Source organism: Condylostylus longicornis, unplaced genomic scaffold (genome assembly GCF_029603195.1).
Source record: "Condylostylus longicornis isolate FDR11 unplaced genomic scaffold, ASM2960319v2 ptg000048l, whole genome shotgun sequence".
Taxonomy (NCBI): domain Eukaryota; kingdom Metazoa; phylum Arthropoda; class Insecta; order Diptera; family Dolichopodidae; genus Condylostylus; species Condylostylus longicornis.
In genome coordinates this window covers 3,516,798-3,535,438 of record NW_026578017.1, presented here as the reverse complement: position 1 = coordinate 3,535,438, position 18,641 = coordinate 3,516,798, and the positions used below count along the sequence as shown (strand labels likewise).

Below are 18,641 nucleotides of genomic sequence, written 5' to 3'. Positions count from 1 at the left end.
GGAATTTTTTTGAATTATTTTTAAAATTTGAATTTATTTCTCTTATTTTTATTGTGCATATAAAGATGCGGGGGTGTTAATTAATTTTTTTAATAAAAGTGTTAGAAAATAATAGAAGAGAAATACTCAATAATTTTATTTATAAAAATTTTATATATGTACGTATTATATATATAAAAATATTGTAAGACATGACGTCTATTTAAGTATTTAATATGTACATATTCGTATAGTTGTATCTGTGTGTATATTACAAAAAAAAAATCATATAATAAGTAGCAATAAAATGTCAAGTAAATTTTCTTCATGAAATCAACATTTGATTTACGATATTTTTTTAATATTTTTTCAGAACGAAGCGATTATTATTATTATTATGTACTTATCTTAATTATAAATCTTTGTTATTAAAATTTAAAGTAAATTAAAAATTACATACGTTTGAACATATTTAACATTGAAATTTGCATGTAAATGTACGTATGAACGAATTTATTTATATTACAGATATTTCAATTTTATACAGGTTGGTTCACTACCAAATTGCACTGCTAATAATTAAGCACAAAATATATTTTGAGCCAATTATTGCTTGAAGGTTTCGAAGTTTGTATCGTAACAATTTCAATAATTGTTTAAACATATTACATTTTAAAGAAAAGTTCATAAAAAATGCTTTTGCGCCCCAAACATTGTGAAACAGAAACTCAAAAAGAAATCGCTTAAGGATACTGTTTATACCCGTACGAACGTATGTTCGAAGGGTATACTAAATTTGCCTTACCGTTTGTAACGCTAAGAAATAACGGTGTTAGATATAGACTCAAGTGTATGTTTTTGATCAGCGTCAAATTCTGAGTTGATTTAGCTTTGTCTGTCCGTCCGTCCGTCCGTCCGTCCGTCCGTCCGTCCGTCCGAACGATAACTCAAAAACTAATTGAGCTAAGTTCACCAAATTTTCACAAATGATTTATTGTAGTAAGTGCCAGAACCCTATTTAAATTGGACATGATCGGGGTACCGGTTCGGGTAGCTGCCATACAACTTCAAAATTTATTTGGCTATATCTCAGAAACTATAAAAGTTATGGCATTGAAATTTCACACAAACGAATATATTAGTAGGGCCAATATGCCACATAAAAGTCGTTGAAATTACTTGGCTCCTTCTGGTACCTGCCATACAACTTCAAAAATTATTTGGCTATATTTCAGAAACTATTAAAGCTATGGTATTGAAATTTCACACAAACGAATATATTAGTAGGGCCAATGTGTCTCATAAAAGCCGTTGAAATTACTTGGCTCCTTCTGGTACCTGCCATACAACTTCAAAAGTTATTTGACTATAACTCAGAAACTATAAAAGCTGTGATATTGAGATTTCGCACAAGTGAATATATTAGTAGGGCCGATGTGCTTGATAAAATTCGCTAAAATTTCTTGGCTCTTTCTGGTAGCTGCCATACAACATCAATAGTAGTTTGGCACAACCAGTATTTTGAATAACACATAGTACTGAAATTTTGCATAAATTAATATGGTAATACGGCAACTTAAAGTCATAGTCTGCCCCATAGTTAGTTATGGCACATTAGTTATTCGCACATAGGATAACAAATTCGTACGGGTATCACAGAGTTGACAAGGTCAACTCTATTTTTTTTCTCGTTTTGAAATACATTTGAGGTTATCTCTTAATTTTGTAAGCAAATTCACGATTATCTCGGAATAGAAAATAATCTCGGTCATTCAGATATTCTTGAACCTTGTTCAATTAAAGTTATTCCCTGAAGCTGCATTCATTCTGCTACAAAATTCTGTGTAATATGATGACATAAAAAATGGACATGACTTTCTTTTCCTATTTTCCTAAATTGTGATAGAATTACTACAGTATGGTCAAGTTTTGATACCAAACTATTGAACAATATTAAGAGACAATAGAATTAGAAAAACAACCGGTAAAAATTAATTTTCACTTAATGTAAAAATTAATTTGCATTTCAACAAATTTTGTAACTGTTCCACTCCATACTTGATAATACTCTACGTATAAGTATATTTATATATGTATATTATGTATGAATTTTAATTATATAAGCTTGTGATAAAGTATCGTTGAAAATATCAATGCCATAAAAAGAAAAATAGAACGTTCTGCTATTAATTAATTTTCATAGAAGTTGTACTCGTATCGGTAAATTAAAAATAAATATACAACATTGAATATAACATGTAAACGTGTAAATTTCTTGTTTTTATGTAATATGCACATGTAGATTGAAGCAAATTACAAGCTCTCATAGTTGAGTCTGGAACATTTGAAATTGCTACAACTTTTGATATTTTGACGTATTCTACTCTCTAGCAACATTATATATATTTTAAATTTATAGGTTCCCCAATGTTTAACAGAGAAGGTAAACTGAATTTACTTCATAAGCAAGGAACAGTAATTTCTGACATGTGAATTTTTGTTAAGATTTCAATAAAAATACGCGTGCTTTATGTATATCATCGAGTTAAATATGAGCATTCATTGAAGGGCTAATTTGATTTTTTCTACGTATTTCACGTATTTGTATAATAATTTTATTGTGTTTCTTTGATGGAATTTAATAGTGGGTCACAGTGCAGTTTTACAATGCAGTAATGTGCAGTAGTACTTTTTCAATATCTTAATAATTCATGTTTTAATGACAAAAGAAAGTGCTTCATTTATAAATTCGAATGTTCAGTTTCAAAAAAGTTCCAACATAATCTCGATATGAACATTTGCTGTGTATATGAAGCTAGAATATGAACTTAATGTAAAAATTTATTTTTTTAATTTGTACAACAATCAAAATAACCATATTTAAAGCAAATTAATTTGTTATCGAGTACTTTTTTGCGATAAAATTGTTAATTTTATTTTAATATTAAAAACTTTATTGAAAAAAATAATTAATAGCACATAAAAAATTAATAGCAAAAATAAACGTTTAAAAAACAAAATAAGAATTAAAAGTTTTTTCTAAATTTTAATTTTATTTTAATTATTCCGCCATTTTGAAAATTCTGATAAGGTATAAAAGATTTCATTGTATTTTAAATTATTAATCAATTTGTTTTTTAATTATTTATTTCTTAATCAGTCGTTAATAATATAAAAATTTTAAAATTTAAGAGGTAATGGGAGTCTATAATGGTGTCATACTTCAGTTTCGGTAAATTGATAAACGACCTCACCCTTGTAAATGTTTTACATTTTCATTAAATAGAAATATAACAAATATTTAATAGACATTTAATTTCGTTAGAATAATTCAAAATTTGGTGAAATTCGAATAAATTACTTGCATGAATGTAAAAAAAACATGAATTCAATAAACTGTAATCGAAAATTAAGTACTGTGATTAATCGCATTATCATGTGAAGCAGTACTACTTTAGTTTAGTTTAGTTAATGCAGACTAGTTGTTGTATAAACGATATTGAAAATTTTTTCAAGCCCAAGTAATATTTTTAATTAAGTGATTTTTGTTTAGCTTTTATATATCACAATAGTTTCTAATCACTTAATTTTTGCAAATCATTGTAATTTTTACTTCACGTAACGAAAGCAGATATGCCTACAAATATTTTAATTGAAATTTCTGAACAAAAAGATATTAGGATCTTAACTGATAAAATTAACTCATTGTATTTTTCTATTATTGAATAATTATGAGTCTACATACCATACTATAAATATATTTTAATTATACAAGCATATATAAATGTATGTTTGGATTTGTACCTATATAATATAAGGACATAATACTTAAACTAATTTCGTTATCTAGAGGTACTGATATCTATATGGATATCTTTTAAAAAGAAACTAAGGTGGTCAATAACTAATCGCAAAGTGTATTTAGCCAAAATATTGCATGAGAATCTGAAAATTTCCATTAAAACACGTGTTTTAAATGATAAAAACGTTAACATGCTTTTAATTAATTTACCTAGAAAATGCGAATTTGCTTCTCAGTAAAGGTTCATTTCATGTCATGCGAATTTCCTGAAAAGTTTGTCAATTTGCAGCCTAAATTGAGATACACGAATGCACCTGCACACAGCTCGACAGAAGGACATTTCGCTAAAATTTTTTTTTTTTTTATAATTCAGTGTATTTTCAGTGCTATTATAAAAGAATATCATTTAGATGTTTTTCTTCTTGGTGGCGCTTAAGGGAGCAAATTTGATGAATCCAATTTCGGTCATTCAATGCAACTCAGTAGTTATAAAATGCAATTCTTGTTCATAAAAAAATTTTGGTGAAATCTAAAATAAATTTGCATTTAATTAATTTTTAATTTCCCTCAACACTATGTACATCGTTAATTAATTTTAAGATCATTTATATAACAAATAACAGTTATTAAAGATCAATAAACTTTGCTCATTTGCTTAATGTGAAAAAGATATGTAGCAGTTTTGCTAATTGCACATACTTATTACATGAATATTAACTTAAATCGTAATCAACTGCTCAAGTAAAACTACAAGTAAAATTTTTCTAAACAATTTATTACACCACTAAACAAATATAGTTTTATTGTATTGTTGTTATGATCAATATTGTAACTGTACAATGTTGCACCTGATTCCATTCTTAAAATGTTTTTTGGATTTATTTTCAACCAAACGATAATAAATAAAAAGTCTTGATTCTTGTTTATAAAGTATGCCTACCTTACCAATCTGGATAGCTATGTATACATATATTTGCGTACGATATAAAACGTAAAGGCATAAACTAAAATTTCCGCATATTTAGCATAAAAATTTTAAATTCATTTTTACAATGTTACAAAATGTTACACTGAATTGCATTGACGTGATTTCAAATAACTTTTTCCACAACAAATTCTCGTACATTATCATCATGGTTAGTAAAAGTCAGCAGAAAATTGTTTCTTTACACACAAAAAGAATAAACCATTATAAATTTATGTGTATTTGAGTAATAATCACATTAATAATTTGAAAAATATTATAAAAGAAAAGGCAAGAATTAAAAGGAAAATAAAATCAAATACATTATTGATTTCCTTGTTACAATATCGGCCTTACATACACCCTATTAATATTTAGTATAAAAATTGGCAGAAAATTTATGAAAGTGTAAAAGAAAACATTATAAAATTTTGAAATTTACAAGATTTTTTATTTTTTGCCTTATTTCCATTTTTCATTTTTTTTTTCCTTTAATAAATATTTAAGTATCTGCACTAATATTTTACAATATTAAATTTTATTTTTATATTTAAAAATTAATAACAACTAAACAAATGTACAGACAATGTCATATTAAAATAATGGTAGTTACAAAAGCGTATTAAAATTACATTAAAATTAAGTTAAAAATGAAACCGCAAGGTGAATTACCAATATTTCTCTTTTGATCTCGACGCTAAATTGTGCCATCATACGGTTAGTTCTTTTGCATGTTATATTGATAGCACGTTTGATAATTTTTCATAAATCTTAAGAATATGTTCGGTTAAATTTGCAGCTATGGATTCTATGAAGATTTAATCTAAGTATATAATCTATGGATTCTATGAAGATTTAAGAAAATCCATGACTAACTAAAATTTTCACGCGATTTGTTGCTTCCTATTTAAAATCCTATCCTTCCTATCGTATGTATGAGGCGATATGATTCCCCCCCCCCCCATCCCCCCAAAATTTCTCTGAAGGAAAACGTCGCAGTTCGAAATGTTTTAGTTTGGGAATGTACTAAAATATTGAAGGTGCCTCCCAATATCTTCCAAGGGTTATTCTGTTAAAAATAAAGCAATTTTTAATTTTAAGTTTCTAATAAATTTATTTGTTTACGTAGAAAATCAAAATGCAAATATCATTAAAATTAAAATAAATCGTAAGATTTCAATATTCTTTTCTTTTTCTGGGTTAATAATTAATGTTAAAGAAGAAACAGATTTAAGTGTTATTGGAGATGCTATATTGGACGATGCAGAATTCAGTTGAGAAAAGCACCTATGTATATTGGTTTATAAAAACATTTTACGAATCAACATAAACTGGCGCAGATTTATTCGCTAATTGTTTTTGGCACAAGGTGTGTTTGACTTTACTTCTTAATAAATTTTTGGAAATATTTTCCTGTCAGATAGATAGCCGTTCCATAAGTGATATTTTTGTGTAATTTCCTATTTAGTTTATAAGTCATATATTAAAAAACTTAATTGGATCGATTGGAAAAATAAAAATAATATAAATCACAAAAAAGAAATCTAAAGAAAACGAAATATAAAGAAAAAATTAAATATATGTGGTACAAAATGAAAAAGAAATAAAATAATAATCATGGCATATCCTAGGCTTCATTTGGAAGTCTTATTTTACCTCTTAATAACATTATTATAATTATGAATTTTTACCCAAGTCATTAATACTAAATATCGATATCGAGAGAGACTTATACTATATTGCATACTTTTTCAATGAGAAATTTAATATACACAATATTTTCTTATTTTGTTGTTTTCTAGTTTTCGTCAACATTTGCTTAATTCATGTTTTAAAACAATACAAAAAACAAAATACAATAATTCTAAAATAATAATTACAAAATACGAAGGGTCTTTTTATACAGTGCACATTCCTCCTTCATTTATGAAACTATAAACAGGCAGCCGAACGTGTAATGCAATCTGATACACTTGTACATTATTGTTTTGTGATTTTATTAAGGCATAAATAAATATTTTTCGTAGCATGTACAGTGTGACATAAAACTAGAATAATTTATATAGAAATTAAATGCATATTCCTAGTACTGTACAAAGATAAGCTTAAATCCCAAATACAAGCGAATATTCTCTCAACTAGATCAAAAGTAGTTCGTGAATGTCGGATCACGAAAAAATTATATTTTGACAAATTGTTAAAGTCTAGATGCCTTAAAGACACCATTTTAATTAGACTGACTTGGAGTTAAACTTATTTTACAGAATATTTTAGAACGATTGTCATTATTTTTAATAAAGTTGTTTATGTTAAATTAGTTAAGTTTAATTTGCATGTCATTTCGTCATTAGCTGAATGAGGTTTGCACCAGGGTTGATAACTTTAGAATTTAAAAAATATTCATTAAGAATGCAATTGATTTCTTGTTTTGAATCTACCAATTTATAAGTCATGTAATCTGTTGTTATATTGACCTTCGGGAAACTATTGCAGCTTTGCAGATGAACATTGAAATCACAATTGGTGATATTGAAGTTGAAATTTACGAAAAGCGAGAGGAAGTTAGAGTCTTTGAATAGAAGAAATAATTTAAATTAACCTTAACCAACAATAAAATTTTTAGCATCTACACTAAGACCTTCACAGTACTTTGTCGTAATAAAGCCTATATAGCATTTTTATGCAATTGTTTTTTGGTTTCAGTTTCATAAAGCGCACTGTATATTAATTTTAATTGTAATGGAACCATAAATATATGTTATACGTATTTATGTATGTACGTACATATGTACAATAATCAAATGTTTTCTTAATTATAAACATACATTTTACTCAATAATCTTTTGCTTTGTTTTCGAATAAAGTAGTTGTTGTTGAAAACTGAGATTATAAAAAGTAACATGTAATAATTTTAAAGACTTTAATATCGTCTCCTTGATTTGTGCATTATGTCACAAATTTTTTTTATTCTGACGAATTATTTTTTACAAAAATTGATCGGGTGACATCGCAAAGAAAAGTATAAATAAAAAAATGCATATACTTAATTATTATGATTTGAAGCAAAAATGGATAAAACATTTTTTACAGCACAAGAATTTAGCAAAATTCGTATAAATATGAATATAAAATTTGTTAATCTGGAATTTTGACCTAATCAACATAGCATTTATTACGATTAGAAGTTTCACTTTTCTTTTACACAAAAAGACCAGAAATGCTAGTTCTAGGTAAAAGACCACCGAAGTTTTTTCTGGCTAAGCGAAGGTGTTGCTAAAGATTGTAAAAATGTCTTTTAAACACTTCTTGAAAATTTTAAGAAATTTCCTCAATTAGTTCACAGAAAAAAATGAATTAGATTTTTCAACTAATCGTAATTAGCTGATCTCAAATTAGGTGTTTTTTATAAACAATTAGAAGTATTGACAACTCCTTTAGCTGTTTTAAAATTCATTATTAGCTAGCTCAACTATTTAGAATTAGTTGAATACAATATTAAAAAAAATAGATGATATGTCTAATCCTTTAGGTGTATTATCTAAAATAAATAGTTGAAAATATTCAACTAATTTTAATAGACATTTCACCTAAACATTTGGTTATTTTAGAAAAGAAAAGAAAAAATAAATTTACAGCTTTTATATAAATTCCTAATCAACGACTACATTTTTAAATATTTTGACTACAACAGTAGTTGATTCAGCTATTTCATTTTATTGCAAAAAATTGACTAAAACATTAGTTGAACTACCGAAAACATTGGCTGACTTATCAAAAGATCAAATATTTTCTTCAGAAAAAATAAAAAACAAAATACCGTTACTTTTCTTCTTCAATGACTACTTTTCTAGATATCTTAACTATAACTTTAGGTGATTCAGCCACTTTATTTTGCTCCAAAAAAAATTAACTAAAACATTAGTCGAAATATCGAAAACATTAGCTGAATTCACATAAAAACACTCGTTTTATCAAGAGAAAACCAAAAGTACCGCTAGTTTGTTTTGCATTCTAATTTTTAAAGTATTTGAATAGAAGCTAGTACATGGTGAATATTGATATAGTTAAGAAGCTTCGTTTTGTTTTTATAAAGTAAATTTTAGTGATTGAAATTAATTTAAAAAAATTTTAAAAAAGTCATTATTATTACTTAAAAAAAATAAAAATTGTTTACAAATAATTTTAAAATTGTGTTAAAAGTTATACGAGAAACTTGCTACTATTGAATACATAAGTGAACGGCAATTTAAAAGTGTAAAATTTTTATGAAATCAAATACATAAGTAAAAAAAATCAGGATCTGGTTCTTGTTCAGATAAAACTATCAAAAGAAATAATTCCTTTGTTATTGAAAATGTAGAAATTATAAATCTACCACTGAATATAGCGAACTCGAGGTTGTGCAAGGGTACCAAAGCGCTTCTTTTGGGTTGGGGCTTGGAAGAGTTAATTCCCGATTTTACAGGTAAATTATATTCTATCAATACATAATGTCATCAATTATATAATATCAAAGTTTTAATAAATTAAATTAAACAAAAATAACACAAAAAATTTAATGTAAGGTTGTATTTACAATGCTCTAATTATTTTATTTTACCTGTTGGAAGGTAAAATAAAATAATTAGAAATGAAATTATAAATTTGTAAATATAATTTTTTTGATGTTGTATAATTTTTTATGTTACATTTAGTATTGTTATTAATTATGTCCTTCATATATTTATTGCATTTTTAGTTAAGAACATTAACATTGAGGTGTTGCAAAATCTAACTGCAGATGATATCAATTTTTTGATACTTCAAGAACAATTTGGAACTAGAATTGTATTTCGGACAAGATTATTTCAGTGAAGAGATGAAAATGTAATATAAATGTTTTAATGAAAATAAGATACACACAACAAGTAAAAAAGTAGACTTAAAATATAATAACTATGATTTTACGTTATCTGATTTTGAAAAAATTAGTTGCACAAATAAATTATATGTCCACAATACTTTATACCAAATTAATGACGTAATTATTATTAGTGATTTGAAAACCAATAAGTTTTTTTTAATTATGTATGTGTTAAAAATAATACGTTTTTCTTTTGTTGTGAAGAATTGCTTATATATAATTTTGAACCACATTATTTATGTTATAATGTAAGTAGACAAAAGTGTAAACTTTTAAAAATAATTAAAACAAATGATATAAGATATCCACCTATTCATTTAATAACTATGTCTAATAAAAATATATTTATCAAAATTAAACCACCTTTTATATAGATATGTAAACATATGTATGATTTAATTAAAAACAATAAAAATCTAAAATAATGTAACATTAACTGAAAAAATATTGCAAAAAATAAAATTAAATGAAACAAAACTTAATTTTTAATTTACAACATCCTTTTATTTTCAGGATTAAGCCTAAATAAATTTAGAAGAGAGCCTAATTTATTTAGATATTTTTTCTAATATAATAGATAAAAACACTATTTTAATTATCTAATTAAATAGTTATATTTTCGATTCTTATAACTAAATAATTAGGCATATTATCTATTGTAGGGAATATTTTTCAGCTAGTTATTTAGGTGAAATTCCAATTTCTTTAGTTGAATTCCAAAAAGATTTTAAAATAATTCAACTAAAAGATTAGGTGAACCAACTCTTTGCTTAGTTGAAATCCAGACAAATGTTTAGGCGTTTTAGCTAGTATTGTAGATAAATTAGCTAATTTATTTGGTTAATTTTCCTAATTATTAAAAAGTAAATTCAGCTAATTTAAATTAGGCAATGTAGCTAAATAGTTTAGGAGGCTGAAAATCAAGCATTTCATTAGGTGATTTATACTATTGTTTTAGGTAAATTTTCTACTCTTTTTTTTCTGTGTTCTTGCGATAATTGTAAAAAATTTTACATTAATCTTTGGTGAGATCATATCCTGACATTCCCTGATATTCCGAAATTTAATTAATTGTTTTAAAAGCTATAGCTGATATATTCACTTTAAAGGAAATTAGTATATTATTCCTCTACAAATTACAACAAAAATAACAATTCATCTCGTAGTAAAATTCCAGTATTTTGCAACTAGTTTCTTTGAAAACCTAACTGCTTTTAAATATCAAGAAAAAATATTTTCTTAAAAATGATAAAATTTAAAAACAGGCTGATTGTTAAGGTCCATGTGCCAAAGAACTGGAATATCCCAATTGGTAATAAATTCTAATATAGAGATTGTTTTGAACTTTGTCATTTAACGTACAATTTGGCACAATTAAATGCTTTATCTATAGAATAAAACATTAGTGCTTTATCTATAGAATAAAACATTAGTGCACAATTAAAATATAATTTTTATAAAAAATTTTTATATGGGTGAATAGACTTTGTTTACTTACTCCTTTTCGATGGACTTTTCGTAATAAATTTATTTTTATACCCGTACGAACGTATGTTCGAAGGGTATACTAAATTTGCCTAACCGTTGTAACGCGAAGAAATGATGTTCTGAGATATAGACTCAAGTGTATGTTTTTGATCAACGTCGAATTCTGAGTTGATTTAGCTTTGTCTGTCTGCGCGTGCGTCCCAGCGATAACTCAGAAACTAATTGAGCTAAGTTCACCAAATTTTCAGAAAAGATTTATTGTAGTAAGTGCCAGAACCCTATTTAAATTGGACATGATCGTGGTACCGGTTCGGATAGTTGTCATACAACTTCAAAATTCATTTGGCTATATCTCAGAAACTATAAAAGCTGTGGTATTGAAATTTTACGCAAGCGAATATATTGGAGGGCCAATGTGCTTGATAAAAGTCGTTGAAATTACTTGGTTCCTTCTGGTACTTGTCATACAACTTCAAAAGTTATTTGGGTATTTCTCAGAAACTATAAAAGCTATGGTATTGAAATTTCACAAAAGCAAATATATTAGTAGGGCCGATGTGTTTGATAATATTCGTTAAAATTGCTTGGCTCTTTCTGGTAGTTGCCATACAACATCAATAGTAGTTTGGCAAACACCGTATTTTGAAAAACGCAGTACTGAAAGTTTGCATAAATTAATATGGTAATACGGCAACGTAGACTCTCCCATAGTTTGTTATGGTATATTTATTCGCACATAGAATAACAAACTCGTAAGGGTATCACAGAGTTGACAAGGTCAACTCTATTTTTTCCCTTTTAATTTAATTTTCATTTAAATTGTGAATCAAAAATTTGATCACATTTGCTTCACTAAAAAATTGTGTGTTGTAAATTTTACAACCAATATAGTTTTTGTATTTACATCATTGAATAAAAAAATTAAAGACATTATTCATTTAGTTTTTTCATTTTCATAAAAAAAAACCGGAATTAACAAGGACTTTTGAGATTATATTAAATAAAATTAAGAAACAAGAATTAAAATTTTAAAACTGGAACATTAAAAAGTCTGAGATTTAGTTATCCTTCCTAATAAGTTGCAATCATTCTTGAGGACGTTGTGTAAGAATTTCACTTTCATTTGAATGAACAGGATTTTATGATTGGACAAATCTTTGTGCATTGGATAGTTAAAAGCGATAGTGAATATGAAAGCGATAGTTATAATATGTTATAGTGAAATGGGTACGAATGAGGAGCGATGTTTTGCGAATGAATTCACGAATTCGTACGAATGGGTACGAATGTAATCGATGTACATAATTTCATTATTTTAATTCATGTAACTTGTTAATGTTATGTTGGTTTAATTTTTGAAATTTCACAAATTAAGGTAATATTTTAAAAGTTTTCTCATTAGTAAAAGTTGGTAGGTTCTAGTACAAACATTTGATTTTAAAATATGACATGTAAATATTTTTAGGAATATTTGTTACTGCCTGGTTTTAATATTTACAATTTTAAAGTCAATGGTTCAGACTTTATAATTTGTTTCACATACTTCTTAGTTTTTTTAAATCAAGACGTAAAATTTGGATAGTTTATTTTGAAAGTAAAAGTAATTTAAAAAAAAAATGAAATATTGGTACGTTAAGGTTTAAAGCAAACAAAAACTTGGTTTACTTTTTCTGGTTATTTTATTCAACGAGATGAGTTTGAATTTCAACCATTCAAACTTAATATAATTGTTTTGAAGATAAAAGAGATTTGAAATTGCAAATGAACTTAGGTCTTTTTCAAAATAAACTATCCAGTTATTCAACCAAAGTTTTAAAAAATAAAATTAGCTATGTCGGACCGATAAAAATTTCTGTATTTAATATAATATTTTCAATAATTTTTTTTACTCTTTATTTTATTAATCGCACTAAATTAAAATATTTTAATTTCGATTTGTAATAATCTTCAATATACTTATGATCGTATCGTGTTATTATTAATGGCATTGCATTTTGTCACAGCATGCAAAACAAAAATTTTTGAGTATTGTGACATTAAAAATCAAATTGTTTTTTCTTCGCAACGTTATTTTTAAATCTTGACTTAATATGAGCAACAAGAAGAAGGCATTAAAAATTTTGCCTTTTGTTTTTGATATCCAATGATTTTGATATTTCAACCACAAGCTACATATTTAAAAATTTTTAAATCTTTTTATTTTGGTTTTGTTACTTCTTGTAATCATGAACATGCACTTTAATGATTCCTAATTAAATTTTACAAGATAATTTTCGTTTTAAAATTGTTTTAAGAAAATATAAATGTTGTTAATAATTTTTATATTATTTTTATTTCATTAAATATTATAGTCACATGAGGATCATTCTGAACATGATGATGATATGAGAGATATCGATTTAACAGAAGAGAGCGGTCATCATATAAATCATAAATCAAAGATGTCATCGTCATCAATTGATTATACAAATTGTACTAATTCTAATTTAAATACAAGGGGTGATGGTGGTAGTAGTGGTGGTGGTGGTGGTAATAGTGCAATGATTGGTTTAGGAACAAATAATATTAGAAGTCCTTTACAAAATACAGATATACCTTTAGGGTAATTTATTGTTTTGGTTTTTGTTTAATAATTCAAATGTTTTTTTATTCATTTATAAGATTTAAAAATATTTTCAGTCATCCCCATCATCCACAATTTCCATCAAATCATCCATTAGGGGCTTTATCAAATTTTATGGGTATAACTGGTTTACACAATTTACCAAATTTACCAAATGGCGATGTTTTAGAGAAACTTAAAATGCAAGTTAGGGATATGAAAGTTGGTTTAATGGTAAAAAAGACAACATTCTAATAAAATTTAAAAAAATTATCTACATACATTTTATTCCTATGATTATTAAATTTTACAAAATTTACTTACTATGTAAATGTAGGATCAGGATTATTCACCGCACGGATTTTCACATCAAAGTTTAGCAACACCACCAAATACAGCTTTTGCATTACCAACACCAAATTTAGGTAGTTTTGGCCATCATTCACAAAGTCTATCACATCAATCTCAGTCATCATCCTCTTCATTGTCACATCAACAATCCCAATCGAGTTCACATCAAAATAATTCACATTCAATATCGAATGGTTATCCTTTTACTTCACCAAATGCACCTTGTACAAAAGATGGTAAGTTGGAACAACTGAAATATTCCTTAACACTATAGATTTCGATTTAATATCAAATCATACATAAATTTGTATTTTTATGAATTACAAGCATATAGAAAAGTTATAATTTATTCTACAGCAAACCCAGCATCGAATTCTTCTACATCCAGTGAAGCATCAAATTCTTCACAACAAAATAACGGCTGGAGCTTTGAAGAACAGTACAAGCAAGTGAGACAGGTTAGTAAACTCTATTTATACCCAAACATTATCATTTACATATTAAATGGTACGCTCTTTTCAAATTATTCTCACCTAGCTTTTATACTTTGATTCTTCCTTACTTTTTGAAAGGGATTCGCAATAAATTAAGTGTTAGTTTTTGTATTCATAATTGCAAAATGTTTTGAAATATCTGCTTTTCAGAATAGAAGAATAAAAACTATTTTAAACTGATTTTTAACAAGTGACATGTTTTAACAAGATCATAAAATATGCTCTGAAAATAATAATTAAAAAAATAATTACTTTATGTTGGCAGATAATCAAAATGCAAAATAATTTAAATTATAGTGTAAAATTTTTAAAATAATTTTTATAATCTTAAAGTTAGATAAACAAGTAGAGTAAACATACATACATATTTAAATATGTTAACATCACATTTCCCTCGACAAAGTCTCAGCCTAACTAAATGGCGAAAAATAGAAATCAAATAATTATGGAAAAGTCTCCACAAGTGATATCACATAAACAAAGAACAAAAAGAAAGAAAAAGAAGAGCAAAATTATTTACAACTTACATTTTATTGCATTCTATTTTTAAAAAATAAAAACGCATAATGCGGAATTTTATAAAGCCTTATAAAAACCGTGTTATGTTCATAACACTTGTTGTAATTCGAAAAAATAATTATATTTATTCAAAGGTTTGCTTTAGTATGATTTAATTGAACAATTTTGTAAAATTGTATTCGGAACAACACACGTTCTTACTAAGAAGATTTAAAAACTTATCAGAGGTTTCTGTATTAAATTTTTAACTAAAATTTTTTTGCCGATATAAAATTCATGTACACTTTTTTAATTTTGTTCTAAATTAAATATCAAATAAAAAATTCTAAAACTAAAATTTTTAATAATTTTTAACGTAACAATTTAAATTGTTATCTTATACATATGAACAAATAATTTGATATTTTATTGATTGTTTTTGAATAATATTTTTAAAAGTAAAATTTCAAGAGTTAATCAAATATTCAAAGTATGTTGAACATTGTTCTTGCTTAGATTGCTAAGATAAATTAGGTCTATACATTTTGATAGATCTCAATTAGTTATTTGTTTCACAACAATCCTAATCACAAGTAATCCGAAATCTGTTCCTGAAATTAAATACATATATAAAATTTTCAAATTTATTGAAAATCTAAGCATAAGAAATTTACAAAGGGTACGTCCATTGGTTTTTTGTTTTCTTTTGAATTAATGAATAAAAATATTATGAACATTATTGAATTTATTTGCGAAACCTTAAAAGTTTACCTATCAATGTGAACATTTTATTTTGTTATTATAAAGTAAACTATAAAATAATAGGACAATTGCCACAATTTTGTTGCCTTTAGCTTGTGATTTATCATTTGTTTTCCATTGCTCTTAATGTTAGTACTATTTGAAAATATTTTTATCCAATTTTTTAAAAAAGATAATGTAGACCCAAAAATTGAAGTTTTATCAACACTTTTAACTGTTTAATACAAACAAAGAAAAATTTAATTTTCGTAACCTGGCCCTAAATTTTTTGATAAAAATTTTGTCTTCTTGGTTTTTTTAAGCAAAATTTTAACAAACTCCGCAAGTTTGTAAAAGTTGTTACGATTTCTAAAATAATAAAACAACAAATGAACTAATTAAAATTATGTACCGTTCAAGGTTCGTAGATCGCAGGTGATTTTTCATACTTATATTATAATAAACAGTTAAATTTTTTTTTTGCGTGGAAACTTATTTTCCTATGGATAAAAAGGGTTAAACACACTATAGACACGTGACAATGCAACCAATTTCAATATTGATCTATTTTACACAACTGTATTAAATTTTCGAATATTCTTAGAATTAACAGGAACATTTTTTGATTTCCTTATTGTTTTGTAACACATTATTTTTCTAATTATATTTGTTATGTAATAGAATTACTAAATATTGTTTAAGATTTTTTTTATGCTCTTCTCACATAAAATTATTTTTGGTGTTCCGAAAATATCGGTTTGATGGCCTTAACCTTGAAAGTATAAAGTAAAAACAATAAACGTATTATATATGTAAATACGGAGTTGCTGCATTAGTGTAATTTTTTAAACAAAATAAGCATAAAACAAAAACAAATACTAAAATAACACATTTTTAATATTCAATCTAAGATGAAAAATATTTTAGAAATAAAATAGATGTGGTACAAATGCACAATCATACATATGTGAATAAAATACATACATACTTAGGTACGTAAGTGTATGGCAGAGGTACTTATTTTGATGTGAACAATATCACATGGAAGTATTCCACAGATTTAATACAAGTATATACTTTGTAAATTTTGACATATTAGAATTTATATTTCTGTTTTTTACAATTTTTGACTTTTAAATGTATATTTATATCTGAGTATTCTTTTTCTAAGAATATTTTGTATATTTGAATATAAAAGTTTTCAAATTTTTTTGGAAATGTGTTCACTCTTATTTAAATGGGTTAGGACAAAAATTTGGTTTCCTGAAAGTAGTACTAATTGATTATAATTAACACTTCTTAAAATTTCTCCAAAAAAACTTGTTATTAATTTCATTCTGTTCGTTCATTAGTTCGTGCATGCGAACGTTGAAATAATTTTTTCATTCATTCAAAACTATTTTTTTTAACTTTTCGCTTTTACATTAGACAGTTAGCTGGAAGAGTATAAAAAAACACCAATAACAACAATAAGAGTTTGAAATTAGATATTAATGAATAATTTGTTTCCTTATGAAATTTTTTTATCGCCTCTCGAAATTATTAAAATTGAAATTTTCAGCAACTTATGTTTCCGAAACTGTTAATTGTTCCGAATTTCTATGAAAGCAAAATCTAACGGTTGATGTTCATAAAGAATATAATTATTTATTTTAATTAATAGTCGTATTCGACGACTATGTTTACAATTGTTTTAATTTTTGATTCTTTCGCCAAAATATATGCAATCTTTTTAATTGCATAAATTTTTTTTCAATTTTTAGCACTTGTCCAAAAATATTTTATTAGTTTCACTCTGTCCGTTTGCTTTCCTTCCGACAGTACGTCCGTCCGTCTACCCACGCGTTTGTTTACAAAACTTCAGCACCCTTGAAAATAGAAAGCTGAAATTTTATATGTACATAGATCTTATCAAGAAACTTTTTACGCAAAAGAAAATTTTTACCTATCTCTCCCCTTAAAAGTTATACCCCCTCAAAATCTTAAAAACCGTTAGCATTTTCCAAATTTTGCAAACATTGGCAGTGGATTGCTTCTTCTATCACATCATACAATATTTGATCTTTGAAAAAAACAAAATGGCAGTTAAAATTTATCATTTTCTAAAATCCGTTTTTTCCAAATTTTTGATGTCGTTCTTCTTCTAGACTACAGGTTGTAAGAGTTTAAAATTTTAATAGCTTTTAGACACTAAAAAATAGTTTATTTCGTTAGAAAAAAAATTTACCACCTCAAGTTATCGCCTTTCGAAATTTTTAAAATTCAAATTTTCGGCATTTTATATTTCCGAAACTGCAAACTCAAATTTCTATATATGCAGAAAACTAACGGCAAGTACCATGTCATTAAAAAATATACATGATTGCTTTTCTCAACCCACGCAATTAATACTTCAAATCGAGTTTTATCTCGCCTCTTAAATTTTTTTTTGCTTTATTAATGCAAAGGTGATACTTTACAAACCATTGGCTTTTGATTCTAATTTGAAAACAAAAGAGGCAGTTAATCGAAGTGAAAAAAGTGCTTTTGTAGGAAGTTAAGAAATTATTGAAAGAAAATTCATTTGAAAGTAGGAAATCTATATTTAGTAGAGACAATAAATTGCCAATTTATATTCCGTTAAAAAATCGCGAGTTTATCAGATTAAACTATTGCCTTTATTCAATTTGCGTTTTCTCTATTCTACCTCTTTTTTGAAGAAGTTATACGGCGGTCAATTAAAAAGATCAATTTACTAATGATAAATTTCTAGAAAGATGTTCAAATACGTCTTTAGTTAAAGTTTAGATTAAGAAATCTTAATGTTTGTTCAACATTAG

At 25.8% G+C, this 18,641-nt stretch overlaps 1 protein-coding gene across 3 annotated transcripts in view; it reads left to right on the top strand.

Annotated features, from left to right (window-relative positions):
- The window catches only part of LOC129611081 (protein dead ringer), a 114,163-nt gene that overhangs the window by 13,863 nt on the left and 81,659 nt on the right, over positions 1 to 18,641 (top strand). For 2 of the 3 annotated variants that reach the window (XM_055524013.1, XM_055524014.1), the window contains exons 2-5: positions 13,488 to 13,738; positions 13,816 to 13,972; positions 14,076 to 14,325; positions 14,447 to 14,547. In XM_055524013.1, coding sequence (XP_055379988.1) covers positions 13,488 to 13,738; positions 13,816 to 13,972; positions 14,076 to 14,325; positions 14,447 to 14,547 — 759 coding nt within the window. The remainder of the gene's footprint in view (positions 1 to 13,487; positions 13,739 to 13,815; positions 13,973 to 14,075; positions 14,326 to 14,446; positions 14,548 to 18,641) is intronic. The other variant, XM_055524015.1, reaches the window with a different exon arrangement.